The sequence below is a fragment of the Pleurodeles waltl genome, chromosome 2_1 (genome assembly GCF_031143425.1).
Source record: "Pleurodeles waltl isolate 20211129_DDA chromosome 2_1, aPleWal1.hap1.20221129, whole genome shotgun sequence".
In the NCBI taxonomy this organism is placed as follows: Eukaryota; Metazoa; Chordata; class Amphibia; order Caudata; family Salamandridae; genus Pleurodeles; species Pleurodeles waltl.
The window spans coordinates 589,349,393-589,367,258 of record NC_090438.1 but is presented as its reverse complement, the minus strand read 5'-3'; the positions used below and the strand labels follow the sequence as shown (position 1 = coordinate 589,367,258).

Sequence of the window (17,866 nt, the reverse complement as noted above, 5' to 3'; positions counted from 1 at the left end):
CCACGACCAACATCATCAGTCACCTTTTTATGTGCGCTACACTTCACAATCGCAACTTGCAACGGTAAAGTAAGTGAATCAAGGAGCTCATTTACCAACTGACCATGCTGTATTTTAGTTCCATGCGAGGTCAGGAACCCACGTTCCTTCCACAAACGCCCAAAACTATGGGCCACACCAAACGCATATTGGCTATCGGTATAGATAGTCACTTTCATTCCTTTTGATACTGTACATGCTCTTGTTAGGGCTATTAACTCAGCTGCTTGGGCTCAATTATGTGGGATACGTGCAGCTTCAACAATCGTACACAAAGTTGTCACAGCATACGCCGCAGTCGTGTCACCATTCGGGAGCTTAAAGCATGAACCATCCACCCACAAAGTACCATCACTCTTTGCAATGGGAGTGTCCAGAAGGTCTATTCTCCCTTTCGTTTCTTCTTCTGTTCTATGGAGACAATCATGTTGTTCAGAAGTATCTAACTCCGTCACAATTGGCAATAACGTAGCTGGGTTAAGTGTAGTGCATCTTTTTATATGTACATGGCTTGCTAACAATGTCAACTCGTAACCTGACAATCGAGCACTAGTTAAATGCTGTGTCTTGGTTCTGTTTAACAACGTGTCCACTGCATGTGGAACCATTACGATTAATGTGTTATTCATCACTAAACCAGCAGACTGTCGGATAGAAACAGCAGCTGCCGCTGCCGCTCTTAAGCAGCTCGGTAGTGCCTTAGCTACTGGGTCTAAGGTTGAAGAGAAATAGGCGCATGGACGCTCCCTGTCTCCAAACTGTTGTGTCAAAACTGCTAACGCACAACCTTCTTTCTCATGGACATACAATGTAAAAGGCTTGCTGTAGTTGGGGGTACCCAACACAGGAGCTGAACATAATGCATCACGTAATTCGACAAAACTTTTCTGACAATCTTCAGACCATGGGACGGGATTTGGTATATCTTTACAAGTTAATGCCACCAAGGGTTTGGCTATTAACGAAAAATTAGGTATCCATTGTCTGCAATATGATGTAATACCCAAGAAAGCACGCACTTCTCTTTGTGTTCTTGGCACACTCATTGCTGCAACAGCCCTGATTCTCTCTGGGGTCAGTTGCCTTCCCTCCTTCGAAAAGAGATGACCTAAATAGGTCACTTCTTTTTTACAATACTGTAACTTTGAAAGGGACACTTTGTGGTGTAAATCAGACAAAAGACGCAATAATGACAATGTTTGCTTCTTTGCAGATCTCCTTAGTATCTGCGGCAACTAGCAAATCATCGACATATTGAATGAGAGTGGCCCATCAGGTAACATAAGAGTGTCAAGTTGTGCTTTCAAAGCCTGACTATAGATAGATGGACTTTCACAATAGCCTTGAGGAGCTCTCTTAAATCTGAAGCTTCGTCCTCCTAAATTGAAGCCAAAAATGTCCCTGCTCTCTTCTGCAATAGGGATGCTGAAGAAAGCATTTTTCAGGTCTATTACTGAAAACCAAGTGGCTGAAGCTGGAATCATTGTCAACAATGCAGTGATATCGGGGACGACTGGAAACTGTGGCACAACTATTTTGTTCACCTCTCTAAGATCAATTACAAACCTATAAACAGGTGGCTGAGTAGGGTCAGTATGCTTCAAGACAGGCAAAACAGGACTATTGCAAATGTTGCCTCTTGTCTCTTCAATTACATCCTTCTCAATCAGATCACGAATAATTGCCAACAACGCTTTTTCCCCTTCACTAGAGATCTTGTATTGGGGAATACGTGGCATTTTAACATTGGCTTTTAATGTTATCACATATGGCTGAATTTCCAAAAGACCTACATCATAGGTCCAGTAGCCCAAAGAGTATTAGGAAGAGACGAAAATTCTGGTGGAAATCTGTCCTTTGACAAATACATTGGTGAAACCACTTTCTTACCCAATGTGAGTTGCACTCCAGAAGGAGAGCAATACAATGTCGCATACAATCTCTTTAACAGATCAAATCCTAACAAGTTCTCGCCACAACCTGTCATCAAAATAAGGGGTGTTTCAAATTTACAAAGGTCCAACAGAAAGAGATATAGGGTTAGAAATCGGATTTCTAACTGGGGCACCGGAAAACCCTACTGATACATTTGTTTCGCCAGACAAAGGGTGCGCCAGGGAGTTTTGAGTGCATAATAGAACTCTTGGTAGCACCAGTATCCAACAGAAAGGTTCTGACACACCTGATGCAATCACCTTAACATAAGGCCCACTCTGATCTACTGGAACTGAAACAACTCCCTCTCTTTGTCTATGGCTGTCCTAGCAATCATTACTGTCCAAATGCTCATCCTCTGTATAGTAATCATCAGTATAGTACTGAGCCGTCCTACCAGATACATTAACCTGTTGATCAAATCTGTTCATTGAGTTTTGAGGGAGGAATGGGCGCGCGCTCTGGGGAACATATCCACGTCCTCTTCCTCTAGGTGCTTGTGGAACACCTCGACCTCTTAAACCGGAAGTACCATTTGCGCGCTGTAGCAAAGCAGGGCAACTATACTTGAAATGACCCTCTTCCTTGCAATATGAACACTGATTGGGACCTACTGGGATACGTGGTTGAGCATACTCGGCTCTTTGCGAGTTTCTCTGAAACGGTTGCGCTGATAGTTATTCTGTAGTTGTTCTGTGCACCACTATTCTGACCACCCACGTGGCGGGTACGCTTGTTGTAACAGAACCTTCGTTTTCAATTCTTTTGTTTTCTTCTCTACTCTATCTCTCTCATCTTTATCTCTATTTTCGTAGTACTGTGCAGTAGCCAATATCTGTGCTGAAGAGGAAACTGCCCAAGAACTTTCTGAGTCTTTTAACTTTTACACAACTCAGGGAGCAGATTAGGCACAAAATTTATCGACGAACAAACGTTGACCACCTTCCGTGCTCATATCTTGACCACTGTGGTCCACAAACGTTTCTTCAAACCTGGTGAAGAAATCTGATACCGTTTCTTCTTTCTTTTGCTTACATGCAGACAATTTATCCCAGTTTACACGCATCGCAGGCATTATAGTTTTCATGTAATCAATAATCCTACCAGGAAGCTCTGTCACTAAAGGCTCAGGTTTAGCACCACCAATTTGTCGGGCATCTGCAGCAGCAATATTAGCCCATGTGTCACCTAACTCTTGAGCATGGTCTGTATGGCAAATCTTTCCCCATAAAGGCTGTGGGAACAACATTCCCAAACAACATGTCTATGTCAGCTAATTCATAATGCAAGACCCTGCAGTCTGTGACAATTCTTGTAATTACCCTGTAGGATTCTTACGGGATCAGGCAATGTCTGCTTAAGGGCTAAAACTTCATCTCGCTTCCATGGAACGTGTACCCATACACGCTGAAATGAGGCAGGACAGGTGGATTAGCATTTGGGTCCCCTTCCCTCCACTGTGGGGGAACTTCTCTCATGGGTACTGTTCCCTTTCTTTTTAGCAGAAGAATCATATTTAAACAATAACCTGGAACACCTTCAGTCCTAAACGACAATAACATCGCAACTGCTTTCTCGACATCTGAACCCACAATCAACCTGTCGCAAAATCGAACCGTACACGACACAACTTAGGCGGATTGGGCTCAAACCATTTTCCTCTAAATCCTCAGAAAGAAAAGTACACATTTTCTCAAAAACGTATCTCTGTTTCGGTTCTTCCCACTGATGGAAGACATCCATACAGACTCTAGTTCATATCTCGCTGGTTCAGTAACCCATTTATGCGCCAAATAATTCAGTGTCTCTTTCTCCATACCATCAGGCAATTGGCTACGCAATTGTTTACGCTCTGAAACTGGGGTCGTAGCTAATGACCCAAAGAGAGGGGATAAAAGACTCGTCACAGTGTTTGTCATTCTCTGACGGATAGAGGGAGAGGTTGACAAATGAACAGGAGGAAAAACAGAATGAGACAAGGCAGAGACAGAAGCAGTGTCAGAAACAATACCAGGAGTGGTAGTCGCTATAGTAGTCAAAGTTGTAGGAAGTAAGGCAGAGCAGATGTCAAAGCCGGTGGCCCTTGAGGAGGCTGCACCGGAGGAATAGGAAACCACTGAAGAATAGCTGGTGGGTGCTGGGGAAGAGCAGGATGCAATGCAACCACTGGTTGTGCAACCAGAGGTTGCGGAGGTGCCGTGGCATCTGCGCATAGGGTGGTGGCGAACTTAGCAAATGCGACATTAGGGGATCTTTTTCAGAGTCTTTTGCTGCATCTTGCTGAAGAGCGGCAAAACTGGATAGCATTTATCTACTGTCATTTTATGTCGCCTATGCAACTGCCTCATTCAACTGTTCCTTCTACTTCGTTATCTTTAAACTGTATAGCAGCTTGCATAATCGAAATACCTTTTTCTCTCTTATTTTTCTTAGCTAATTTAATTTCCTTTTGCTTGGCTTCCTTATGCCATAAGCGGAAAGAATCAAACATTGCCGGCTGGGCTTTCTTCTTAAAAAGTCTAACTTCGAGGTTATCTAAGATTTCTGTGTCAAAGCTACCATTTTGGGGCCATTGTAAAACCACCATCTTTTCTGGTGTAACGGATCCATACTTCATTATATGTGATGGGGCCTACTCCGTGCTTCACATATAGTTCATAGGTTGGAGTTCCAATCGGAGGAACCGGACATGAGTCCTCCAACCGGGAGTCCCTTTACAACAAGACAAAACAAATTTCCAAGTCTGCTAAGACCAGGCATCTTCGCTCACTAGTCTAGCTTCAAACTTCAAAGGATTATCGTTTACGATAGTCTCGTGAATACACGAGTCCTTCGGCTTTGGTACTTGCAAGTTCCAAATCAAAGTGATCCCGAAGGGATACCAAACCAAATGTCCAACTAAGGACCAAACCAAGTGTCGAACTAAGGACTGGGAGACGCTCCACTTATACTTAACTGAAAATATCGATGACGTCACCAGAAGACTTGTCTTATCGTTTCGCTCTACCAAACCTTCAAGGGTACAAATCAGGGCGATAGCCAGGGCAGCAGTCCTTCGTAGCCGTCGGGAAGCGGGGAACCTCGCAGCAAAGACTTTCGGACCACGTCGACATGCAGGGGTCGATGAAGTGGCGGCCTTCCTCCAGAATTTTCACACGAAGCTCCTCACGACCTCAGGCTTGGACCGGTACCGCTGATTGAGCCCCACGTTGGGCGCCAACTGAGGTACTGGGTTTTTCAGAACCGGTACTGATCCGGTAACCCAGCGGTGCCAGGGTACACCCAAAGACCTCGGGTACTTTCCTGATTCAGACCACAGAAACTCAGAGTCTTCTAGGTGAAGTCAAGATCGAATGTATTGGCTGCAACCAAGTTACAAGCGTCCTGAGAAGTACAACAGCACGGTTTGTATGTTCTCAGGAGACTGTGTGTCAATGCAAAATCAGGTTTCCTATATACAGTTTTTTAAGCTTCAGGCAAACATTCTTGACATTTGGTTGGTCATTCACATGTTTTCACTACAAAGGAAAAACAGTGTCATGATGAAACCTCATATTTCATGTCATCCAACCCATAATAAATTACCCAGCAAGGCCTAGTATTTTACATCAGATAAGTGTGGACCCCCCAATAAAAACGGGCACCTCCCCCCTCGTAAAGTAAGAAGAAGAAAAGAGCAGGTGCAGGTGTGAGCAAGATTAGGCAGGGTGTGTGAGCGATAATAAGGGTTTTATGGCATGGTGTGCCTTGATGCTATCTGATTCGGCCACTGGGAGAGGGACTGACCAAACAGGTTTGGCCTGAGGCAATGGTTCCAGCTTGCCCAGGTCAGAGAAAAGTCAATCAAGGTGTACTTGTCCTTGGAATCAAATCTGACTGTATTATAAGCCTATGTGAGGGCAACTTTTAAAAATGGCTGCCGTGTATAAAATGGGAGCCACGAGTGCAGGACGAAAATGGCGATTTCGAGGTGAAAACGCTGCTGGAATTGAGCGTAAATGCTCATGCTTAGTGTACTAGTCATTATCGGTCTTTTGATACTAAAATCGTACTGCTGTGGCAAAGTAAATTACATGGGTCCAGAATTTTTAGAACCACAACTGAGTATTGTCTTTGCTTGTGTATAAGTACTGTGTAACAGTAAGTGGTATTGCATGAGCTTTGCATGTATCCTAGTTCAGCCTAAGATGCTCTGCTATAGCTACCTCTAAGACCCTAAGTTGCTAGAACCCTATTACACTTCACTAATAAGGGATAACTGTCCCTGGTATAAGGTGTAAGTACCCAAGGTACCCACTACAAACCAGGCCAGGTTCCTACACAAGCAACAAAAGAATTAGTTAGGCTAGAAGCTTCATTCATTTGTGTCTTGGTGTCAATCTATCTAGCAGTTTTTGTTTCACTGCACTTGAGCAGAAATAAGAAATATGCATTTTGGAACTCCGCCCCATTACATTTTTGCCCCATGACAACCATTTCAAAATTTTTCAAAAGATTAATCATGGGGCAAAATGTATTGTTTCACTAAATTCTCTCCCCATCGTCTAACGGAGCAAAACTTGTATCATATCTAAATATCATATATAAACACAACTTAATCATAACTGTAAAGTATATGATATTTTCGCATGATAAAATGTTACTATGTAATTCATCTTTGTGTTATATATCAAAAATAAGACAATGAATTTCCCTTTTAGTTTGACTTCTTAGTTGCAATGTATAATGGCTGCATAATGGTACATTATATTTATGACTATCAGGGCCATTGCTAAAAGTGTTGCGTAGAGGCACTTGTGGCCTAATAATGTGGGTATCTAGAGATCGACCACTCACATTGCTTTTAATAGAGAGCCTGGATGGAACCTGGCTCTTTCTTTACTCTTTGGGGAGGCTAGGTAGAGTTCAGAGGAGTAGAGGAAAAGGGGAAACAGAGGACAGGGATAGAAGAAGGTGAAAGATAGACATGAGGAGGGTAAGAAAGGTTGACAAGATGAAATAATGACTGGGAAAAAGAACATGAAAAGAGATGGGCCACAAGTAAGGAAGTCAGGGAGAGGAAGGAAGGAAGAAGGAGATAAGAACAAATGAGAGACAGTAGAGAAGAAGACAGAAATCAACAAAGGATATGAAGATGAGGGAGGAAAGGAAGTAGTGAGGAGAGTGGAGAGAGGGATGGAAAGAGGAAGAAAATATGAAAGGACAGGTAGGATAAGGAACTAGGAAACTTATATTCTGTTATGGATCTGTAATTCATGCACCAGGTGCAGTCACACCAGAATGATGGTTGTGATTGGTTGACTCGATCGAAATTCAATTGCTTCTTTTCTATACAGACCCTTTGGCCAGGGGCCTATTTTCATTACTTGCATTAGACCCTTTGACACCAAGACTATGGGCCTGATTTAGATCCTGACTGAGGGGAATACTCTGTTTCAAAAGTGACAGATATCCTGTCTGCCGTATTATGATTCCATTCTTTCCTGTGGAGATCATAATTTTTGACAGAGAATCCCATTCACGAAGATCTAAATCAGGCCCTATGTCACTGATGGATATACTTCTTGGGTACACAGCTGTTTCAATTGGTACTCTACTTTGATTTTAGATACAAAATGGTTCCTGATTCACATAGTTAACTTACATTTTTAAGTAAGTATACTCTTTTGAGGATGTTTAGTACCTTTTTTTATTAAAAACTGCACTTTTGCGGTAACATAAACTCTTGTAGTAACTTACATTTTTGTAGTACTACACATGGCAAATCCACAGGTACTACAACACCCTCCCATATAAAATAAAAAAGGTAGGGACTTCAAAAAAAACCTCATAGAAAATATTTTAAAATTAAAATAGAATATTTAGAGTTGCAAAAAATTAATGTTAAAGAATATGCACAACTAATACATATTTATTATTTAATTATAAAATGTTTTATAACTGATTTTTAATTTAAAAAACAATTTAACATTAAGGCCCTCATGATCATGGAGGTCAAGCACCACCACGCTGGGGGTCTGACCGCAGACAACATGGTGGTGCTCGACCCCCATATAATGATGCCTGCAAAGTAGCGAGTTTACTACCACCCCCACCAGGGCGGCGTTGACCGCTGGTGGGATAATGATCCCATTTCCACCAGGGATTTCCTGGCAGAAAGCATACTGGTGACAGGAATTCTCATTCCTGTCACCAGTATGTGACACGTCAGTCCCCCCCACTGCCACAACCCCAACCCACCCCCTAAGCCCCTGGACCCCAACCCTGTAAATCAAACCCCCACCGCTCCTTCCCCGATCTCCCTGTAGGCCCTCCCAAACCCCCTTCACCATCCCCCACCCTCCCACCTCCATTCAGGAGCCCCCCACCCCCTTCCCTCTCGGACAGCATTTACCTTTTCTGTGGCGCTGCTCTGGGAGGGAACAGGCTCCCTGGATGCTGCTCTGCTGGCAGCGCTTGGTCTCCCTACACCGCTACGTCTATTATTGCATCATAATAGGCGTGGCAGTGTCTGGCTGATGTGGCCGTGAGGATGGAGCAGTATCCACCTCTGCCACCGACTGCCAGTATGGCGTCTGGCGGTTCACACTGCTATCAATGGTGGTGTGCCACCAGTGATTATTATATGGCGGTCATATGACAGCCAGCACTGGGGGTCCTGCCGAACGGTGATCTCGGTGGTCAACTGTTTGGACTGCCGAGATCATAATGATGGCCTAAATTCTATTAACATAATGATAATAATTTTTATTAATTCTATATATCACTTTTAATAAGCATTAATGCAAATTAAAACATGTTTTAATGTTCTCTATATTATACCAATTAGAGATTCTACAGGCGTGGAGATCTTGGTGTGGTAAAGTGTATGGAATTTCTTTTTAAAAAATAATACATTTCAAAATACAATTTAAAAAATATGTTCAGTTAAATATTAATGCAAACTCATTATTTATATTTACTTTGAATGTAGAACCAAATAGAAAAAAATGCTACAGCACTGTCAAATTTATTTTGAATTAAAACTGTAATTAATGGAAACAATTTAAAATGAATGAAAATTATTTTTCTGAAGTTTAATTTAAAGCATAACTTTCTCCTTAAGGATTTTATTGTGCATTAATAAATATCAAAATAAAGTATAACATTAATTATGGGTATTGCTAAGTGGAAGGTTACATTATGTAATAAAATTCTAATATCTTATTAAATTGTTTATAATTAAATAATAAATGTATACTATTTTGGATATTGTTTACCATATATTTATATTTATTTTTTGATTCCCATAAATACACAATAATAAATAAGCATAATTTAATTCAACTTCTTATTTTTTTTTCCAAAGGGGTTTTCTTTTAAGTCCCTACCACCAATATTTTCCATAGGAAAGTGTTGCTGGACCATTGTGTTAGTTACTACAAAAGTGTAAGTTACACGTATAAGTTACTATAAAAGTGCAATTTACAACAAAAGTGCAGTTTGTGGATTTCACTTTGTAGTAGGTTTTGTAGTACTACTGTGGTACTAGAAAATGTACTACAAAGTGCAGTTTGTGAATAGTATCTTACATCATTTAAGAATGTGTTTATGAATAAAGAAATAATTGCAATGGTTTCAAGGCATTGAACTCAAAGTCACAAATATATTCTGCATATTACTAAGCAATAAAAAGTGAATATAGTGCCATTCTTGCACTCTTTTTGCAATAAGTCCTTCTTCTTGTTATCTGCTACAGGTTGTCCTTCTTTATGCATCCACTTATGTATTGGTGTCTCTCAGTATTGACCGATATCATGCTATAGTTCATCCAATGAAGTTTCTCCAAGGAGGTAAGATAATGCCTATTTGTTGTAAATTGTATCCCTATGAAATTGTCTTTGCTGGACATTGGTTAAAAGCAATGTCTACCATTATCTTGACATTAAGAGTCAATCATTGAATGCATCTGTTCCTGTTAATGTCACCTAATGCATCCAGGGATACACTGATAAAGTGCCATATGAAATCTACTTTCCATCCTCCTCATAATTTGGACAATTTTAAGTTGCTCCATTTATGAGACCATGAAGCTCCGTAAGTATTACAATTTCACTGTCATGCTGATTTTTAGCACCTGGAGCTTGTGCCGCACTGTAAAATCACCACGAATGGCACCACATGAATGCCAGAGGGCGCTGCTTCTTCCTGTCACTTGAGTATAATTTCTACTTGAGTGCAAGCTTTCGCACTGCGATAGGCAGCTTTCTCAGCAAGAGTGGTAACGACCTGCGACAACAGCTTGTGTTGATAAATTGCACTGGGAGGCATTCTAGTGCCCAAAAATCATGCTAGAGGATGCAAATTGTCGCCCATATTTGCCAACTTATTGTCGGTGAGTCACTGCATGAGAAAAAACTCCACCACATGTCAGTTATCAGAGTTTTGCCAGAACTCCACACTCCAAGCAGAATGTGGAATGTACAAATAACTTTGAGAACTACGCAGGTGGAACAGAATTTTTGCCCACTCCTAGTTATAGCAGGTACCTCTGGAATGGAAGGTCTGAAACCACATCAATTGAGAAGTAAATATGAAAGAATAATGCAGGTGGTACACCTTCAGCAAGACACATTTTAAACCAGGCATCAGGTTATGATACAAACAAGTCTCTACTTAAAGCTTCCATTGTTTACACAAATAACCCACTACTGTTTAGCTGACTATGTTGAAAAACAACCATTGTTCAGAGATTCACTTCATTTCAACAGTCAGCAATAATAGATGCAATTGTATGTAGGGTTTAGAGAAGTGGAAGGTGTTTACTCTTTAAGTGAAGTAAAAAGGGAAGGACAATATTAGCAAGTGACAAAAGCTCAATCCTGATATTGGAGGCCCAGAAGTTCAATAGTTCACCACCACACATCACAAGCGTTAGTCTAGGAATGAAGAGCTGTTCAAGCATGGCAAATACAAGAGCCCTATCACAAATAAAGATGTGATATTTCTGCATGGGGGAAGGTTTGGTGAAGCAAATCAGTAAACAATTGTGAGATTAAGCATACTATCTAGTACTACATCCTGGCTGCATGTGCAAAACTGGGCAGCATATCAAATCAATTTAAGGAACTGGTCATTGCGACAGATAACGATTCACAATCTGTGATTCCTTAAGTGTACTGTACAAAAATAGTTGGTAGAAATTGTCACAATTTGTGCACTGACTTCTAATAAATCCATGGGCATTTTGCGAACTGACCTATGTACTGATATGTTGATTCGCAAAACACTGATTTGTAGTGTGTTGCAATTCAACTAACCACATTAATATGCATTAGATAGATGTTAGACCTGGCATCCTTGGCGTGGTCTCCCCTGTCTTTTTTTTATCTCTGCTTCCACTGTTTTGACTGTGTACTCGACTTTGTTTTTGCTTGTTTTGGTACTCTGGGCACTTTACACCTGCTGACCAGTGCTAAAGTGCAAGTGTTCCCTGTGTAAATTGTGTGTGTAATTGAGTTTTTCCATGATTGGCATATCTGATTTACTAGTAAGTCCCTAGTAAAGCGCACTAGAGGTGCCCAGGGACTGTAAATCAAATGCTACTAGTGGGCCTGCAGTCCTGGTTGTGCCACCCACATGAGTAGCCCTGTAAACATGGCTCACACCTGCCACCTAAGTGTCTGTGTGTGCAGTTTTAAACTACCAATTTGACCTGGCAAGTGTACCCTCTTGCCAGGCACAAACCTTCCATTTTTCTACATGTAAGGTACCCCTAAGATAGATCCTAGGTAGCCCCATTGGCAGGGTGCACTGTATGTTAAAGGTGGGACATGTGTGATTTACATGTCCTAACTGTGAAATGCTGCCAAATATGATATTCACTAATGCAAGGCCTATCTCTCTCATAGGTTAACATGGGGACTGCCTTTAAATATCTTTAAAGTGCAGTTTCTCTTTGAGAGAAGATGGAGTGGTGGAGTTTGGGATCTCTGAACTCATTATTTAAAACTACAATTTTTGGTAAAGTCGTTTTTTTAAATTGTCAGTTTGAAAATGCAACTTTTAGAAAGTGGGCATTTCCTTGCTTAAACCATTCTTTGACTCTGCCTGCTTGCGTATTCCCTGTCTCGTACTGTTTTTGAATCTCCACTAGACAGTGATAAAAAGGGAGCTGAGGTGTAGCCTGCATATCCCAATGGGTCATCTAGGCTAGAGTGGATGGAGGAGCTGACACTTACACCTGAATAGGCTGTGCTTGCCCTCACACAATGCAGTCTCCAACCCCCTGTGTGTGTCTGGGGCCAGGCCTGGGCAATGAAGGATCTTCTGAACAGAGATTTTCCTTTGAAGTTTGCCTACTTCAAAGGCAGAAAGGGGTATACACAGTGGACCAAAAACCCCAGATTTTAAGGAGAAAAGCTGAAGAGCTGGAGGAGGAGTACTGACCCTTTGCTTGTTTCTGTGCTTTGTCGTTTTGGCCTGCAGTTGCTGCTTCTGCCTGAAAGAGGACAAAGACTAGACTTTGTGGTATATTCCTACTTCTGAAGTGTCTCCAGGGGGTTGGACTAAGCTTGCCTCCTGATTTGAAGTCTCAGGGTCATCAAAGACTTTCCCTGCCAGCACCTGGACTCTCTGCTGAGAATCCTACCCTGCCAACCCTACCAAGTGGTGCTGTATCCAGTCCCTGGGACCTTGAAAGGTGCAAATCCATGCACAGTAGCCGTGCGTGGAAGATTTCAATGCACCACCTGCAACACGACTGGAAAAACAATGCACCACCTGCATCACTGCTGAAATCGATGCACCACTTGCATTGCAGCTGGGAAATTGATGCATCACCTGCATTGCGGCTAAAGAAACAATGCAACACCGGCTTGTGGCTGCTGAAATCAATGCAAACCCCATGCAGTTTGGTTTTCCATCACCGTGTGGCTGGATTTCACATGGATAGTCACTGGGCATCAAAATCAACATGAACCTGCACGTATCCTTGGTGCCCCGGCTGGAAATCGATGCACAGCCTCACTTGCGAGTAAGAAATTGACACAATGCTAACTTTTCTGATGTACACCCATCCGTGCTGCTTTTTTTTATGCAAACCAGGTACTTTGTGTAACAACAACATTTTCATTGGTTTCAATGGAGTGAGATTCTATTATTTAAAAAATTCATAACTTTACTTCTGTATGTCGGAGTTTTGTTGTTTTGATCTTGTTTGATTTAGATAAATAGTGGTTATTTTTCTAAACTGATGTGGTGTCAATTTTGTTGTGTTTTCACTGTATTACTGTGTGTTTTTGTACAAATACTTTGCACATCGCCTTTGAGATAAGCCTGACTGCTTGTGCCAACCTATACAGGGGGTGAGCAGGGGATATCTAAAGAGTGTATCACCATTACCTGACTACAGTGAGTGTCTATGCTTGGACAGAGTGCAAACTGACTGCCAACCAGAGACCCCACTTCTAACAGTAGATAAGGAAGTGCAAGGCCACAGTCTCTCAAGTGGGTGACTTGCCCAGTGATTCTGGAAGGGGCAACATGCCCATTACTTTGTCCTGTGGAGTGCAAGGACACAGTCTCTCAAGTGGGTGACTTGCCCACTGGTTCTGGAGGGGGCAGCCCACACAGTAGCCCCTGGAGGGTGGACTACATGGCATCCGCCAGCGGTGACAGCTGCACTGTGGTGGTGGTGGTTGGAGGAGTCTCCTGGGCAGCCCCTGCACTCACTGAATGTTGCATTGTGGTGGTGGTTGGAGGAGGCTCCTGGGCAGCCCCTGCCCTCCCTGATGGCTGCACATCCACAGCTGGCAGTGGGGTCCCCATAACAGCTGGTGGTGGTGTTAGCCTGACAGCTTCCACTGGCGTAGAGTGCCCCGTCTCCTCCTGTCCATGGGTCGGGGATCCTTTAACCTTCTGGGTAGGGGTGGATGGGCTCTTCCCCTCTCTGCCTGGTGGTGCAAGCTCCTTCCCCTTCCTCATAGCTGCTGCAGGCTCATTCCTCTTCTTCACAGCTGGTGCAGGCTCCTTCCCCTTTTTCACAGCTCGTGCAGGCTCCTTCCCCTTCTTCACAGCTGGTGCAGGCCCCTTCCCCTTCTTAACAGCTGGTGCAGGACTCTTCCCTTTCTCCCAAAGTGGTGCTAGCTCCTTCACCTTCAGTGTTGTAAGTCTGGTATCCTTATCACCATGAGTAAGTGGTGCTACCACTGTTCTCCTGGACTCTTTGTCTGGGGTGCTGGGCTGTGTCCTTGGTACCCTGCCCATACGTGCAGGATGGGGGGGAGGTGTAGGGAAGAGGTTAATTTGGGAAAGGAAAAGATTTTTAGGGATGTTGGGGCGGAAGGAGGGAGGAGTAATGGGAGTAGAGGATGAGTGAGTGGTTGTTGGAGTTGTATGTTTGCTGGTTTGGGTGCAGGTGCATGTGCTGTTTACTGATGTGAAGTGGGTGGCTGTTGGGTGTCTGAGTGCTTGCGTTTGTGTCCTTTAGGCAGAGGGGACAGACACGGCGGGAGAGGACACAGTGTACGCATGCATGCTGTTATGGAGGTGTCTGCCAGTGAGGTGTGTGTTCTGCTTGGTATGGTGCTGCTGATAGTGCATGTAGATGTAGTGCATGCAGGTGTGAGTTTGGATGTGACTGGGAGGGAGGATGAGGAGGATTAGGAGGGGTAGACAGTGGAGGCTGGTGATGTTGTTGTGTCTGCAACGGTATGGTGTTTGTGTGATTGCCTGTGGGATGAAGTGTGGTGCTTGTGTTTTCCTGTGCCACTCTTGGATGTTGCCTTGTGTGCATGCTCGTCTATATGTGTGCTTGGGATAGGTTGGAGTTGATGAGAATGGGACAGGGAAGTGGAAGTTGGTGGGGGGCCATAGAAACAGGGACAATGGCTGCCGCAGAGAGCCTGAATCGATCTCTGTTGGGCCGCCAATCCACTATGAATTCCCTCCAGGAATGCATTACATTGCTGCATCTGGGATGCCAGCCCCTAGATGTCATTCACAATGGTTGACTGCCCTACAGAGATGGATCTCAGGAGGTCAATAGCCTCCTCACTGGCAGTGGTCTTGGCAAGTGTCCCTGGCTTCTGTCTGGTTCGCAGGGAACGTTTGCAGGGTGGTTCACCTTCTGCAGGGGGAGGGATGCTGGTGGCCTGTGGGTCCTCTGGCAGGGCCTCCTGGCCACTAGCGGCAGCAGAAGTGAAGGGCTGTTCAGTCGACTGGCTAGTGGTAGGGGTCCGCTGGTGTGCTATTGCCTCCCTCCTATTGTTGGCCATGTCTGGAAGCACCCCTGCTATGGAGATCAGTGTGCTGTTAATGGCCTGCAAGTCCTCCCTGATCCCCTGATACTGTCCCTCCTGCAGCCGCCTGTTCTCCTGCACATTGTCTAGGATCTAGGCCATCGTATCCTGGGAATGTTGTTAGGCTCTCAGGATCTTGGAGAGTGCCCCCTGGAGAGTCGGTTCCCTGCTCTTGTCCTCCCAATGGCGCACAGCAGTCCTTCCAGTGTCCCTGTTGGCCTGTGCATCTGTCCCCTGAACGGTGCACCCATTGCCACTGACCGCAGGTCCCTGATTGTCTTGGGGGCGAGGTGTGGACTGGGGTCCCTGTACAGGTGGGCACAATAATGACTGACGTGTCCTAGGGACAGAGGTGTGGGTATGCTGGATGAGTGCTGTGGTGTTGGTTCCTGATGGGGGAGGCTCTGTGGTGATCTGTGAGTGGGCTTGGGTGACCGGCTGTCCAGTGGTCCCGGATGGGTAAGGTAGATCCTCCAGATCCTGAAATCCAGAGTTACTGCCGCACTGGGGGCCTCTTCTGTTGGGGGACTGGATAGTGGTGCACCTCCTCTCCACTGACATTGGCTGGGGTACCTGTGGGGATGTAAATGATGTATTATGCTTCAAGTGTCTGATAGTTGTACTTCCCTAGCTTCCCCTCTATGGTTGGTGTTGCCCTTCTAGCTTTTGCTTGTGTATGGTGATGTTTTGTGGTTATGTTAGTTTCCCTATGCTGTGCATGCTTTAGTGATGGGTGTCCATGCAGGGCTGGGAGGGGTGTCCATGCATTGGTTTGGCATGCAGGGCTTGTCATTGGGGATAGTGAAATGTGTAGGTACATTGTGTGGGATGGAGTGGACTGATGGGAGTGAGGGTGTGGGTGTGAGATGGCAAGCAGGTATTAGGGGGGTGATAGCTAGTAAATATTGACTTACCAGTGTCCAGTCCACTGAGTCCCTCAGGATGCAGTATTGCCAGTACCTGTTCCTCCTATGCTGTGAGCTGGGGGAGGAGGTGGGGGTCTGCTGCCAGTCCTCTGTATGGTGAGCTGGTGTCTTGCTGCTATGGAACGTACCTTCCCCTGTAGGTCATTCCATCTCTTCCTGATGTCGTCCCTTGTTTTTGGATGCTGTCCCATGGCCTTGACCCTATCCACGATTCTCAGCCATAGCTCCATCTTCCTTGATATAGATATCTGCTGTACCTGTGCTCACAAAGAGATGTGGCTCTACCCTGACAATTTCCTCCACCATGACCCTTAACTCCTCCTCGGAAATGGTGGTGACTTTGTGGTGCAATGGGTGTTGTGTGATGTATATTGGTGAGGGTTTGTTGGGTGATGTGGTGGGGTGTGTGATGTGGAGTGTGAGAGGGGTGTCTTCTTCTCAGTCTCCTGGTGGCAATTGTTGTTGGTAAAGGGTTATGGATAATGGGGTGTATGTTTTATAGTGGTGTGGGTGTGTGGGTGTGGTGTGTGTATGGGTATCAGGTGTGTGTTTTTAGTATTGGCCAATGTGGTGTTGTTTTGTATGTGAGTGTCCATTCTGAGCACGGCAGTATGTACCGCCAATGGTTTACCACCGTTGAATGTCCGGCATGGTGTTTCGTGGGTCATATTATGATGGGTGTTGGGGGACCGCCACTTTATCACTGACCTTTGGTCTGGGAGATTTGTGTGTAATAATTTGGTGAACAGATATCCGCCACCGTGGCGGTATGTTGGCAGCCGTCAGCGTGACGGTAAGCGGAATTTTCCGCCAGAGTCATAATTAGGGCCTCAATGTCAAAGTTGTCCTTGTAGCCAACTTCTTTGTTGCACATTTATTATATACCTATATACACCCCCATAAATACACATATGTACACTCACACATATACACACACATATACACACACATACATACACACACATACACACATAGACATAAGGGAGGCAAGGTTAATGCTGTGGCACAAGAGCATCCTCGGTAACCCCACCATGATAAGGCTAGAGGAAAGAGGACTCGTGATCAGAATGGCGACACTGAACTCAGTGCCACTGTGGCTGACCACGACACTGGCCCCCGCCACACCAATGATCCTGGTGGTGGTGGTTGTCCGACAGCCAGGGTTGTAATCTGGTGGTCGGACCATCAGGAGTGTGGTGTTCCGACTGCCACCGCAGTTTGGTGGTCGTCGATCTGCCAAACTCGTCATTTGGCCCACAGTAACTTTTCAGGGCTGTTTGACACAGAATATAAAATATATAATACCTATGAGCACTGGATCCATATTCCAATGCTTATATGTTACCTTGATGTTATGCCACAAAGACATTCTTAGAGTCACAAATAATATGCCAACATTTCTTCAAAGTGCTTGAAACAAACTTAACCAGAAGACCAATCTCTTCGTGCAGCAAAGTAAGGACAAAGATCAATGAATTTCCTTAAAGCAATATAAAGCAGGGGAAAAGCACTTATAGCTTCATACTGCATACATCCACAAACTCGTAAACACAGTTCTGCGAGTTTCTAAATATATGTTACACAGAAAAATTGGTCCTGCAATTATCCACAAAGTCGTAAAGAAATAGTGATTTTTGTAGCGAACATCATAGATTTGGATAAAATGATTTAAAAAGATTTAACGTA

General features: G+C 44.1%; 1 protein-coding gene across 1 annotated transcript in view; it reads left to right on the top strand.

The window, feature by feature from the left end:
* The window catches only part of NPSR1 (neuropeptide S receptor 1), a 1,383,746-nt gene that overhangs the window by 147,350 nt on the left and 1,218,530 nt on the right, over positions 1-17,866 (top strand). Inside the window, exon 4 of the mRNA XM_069208133.1 lies at positions 9,713-9,806. Within this exon, the coding sequence (XP_069064234.1) occupies positions 9,713-9,806 (94 nt within the window). The remainder of the gene's footprint in view (positions 1-9,712; positions 9,807-17,866) is intronic.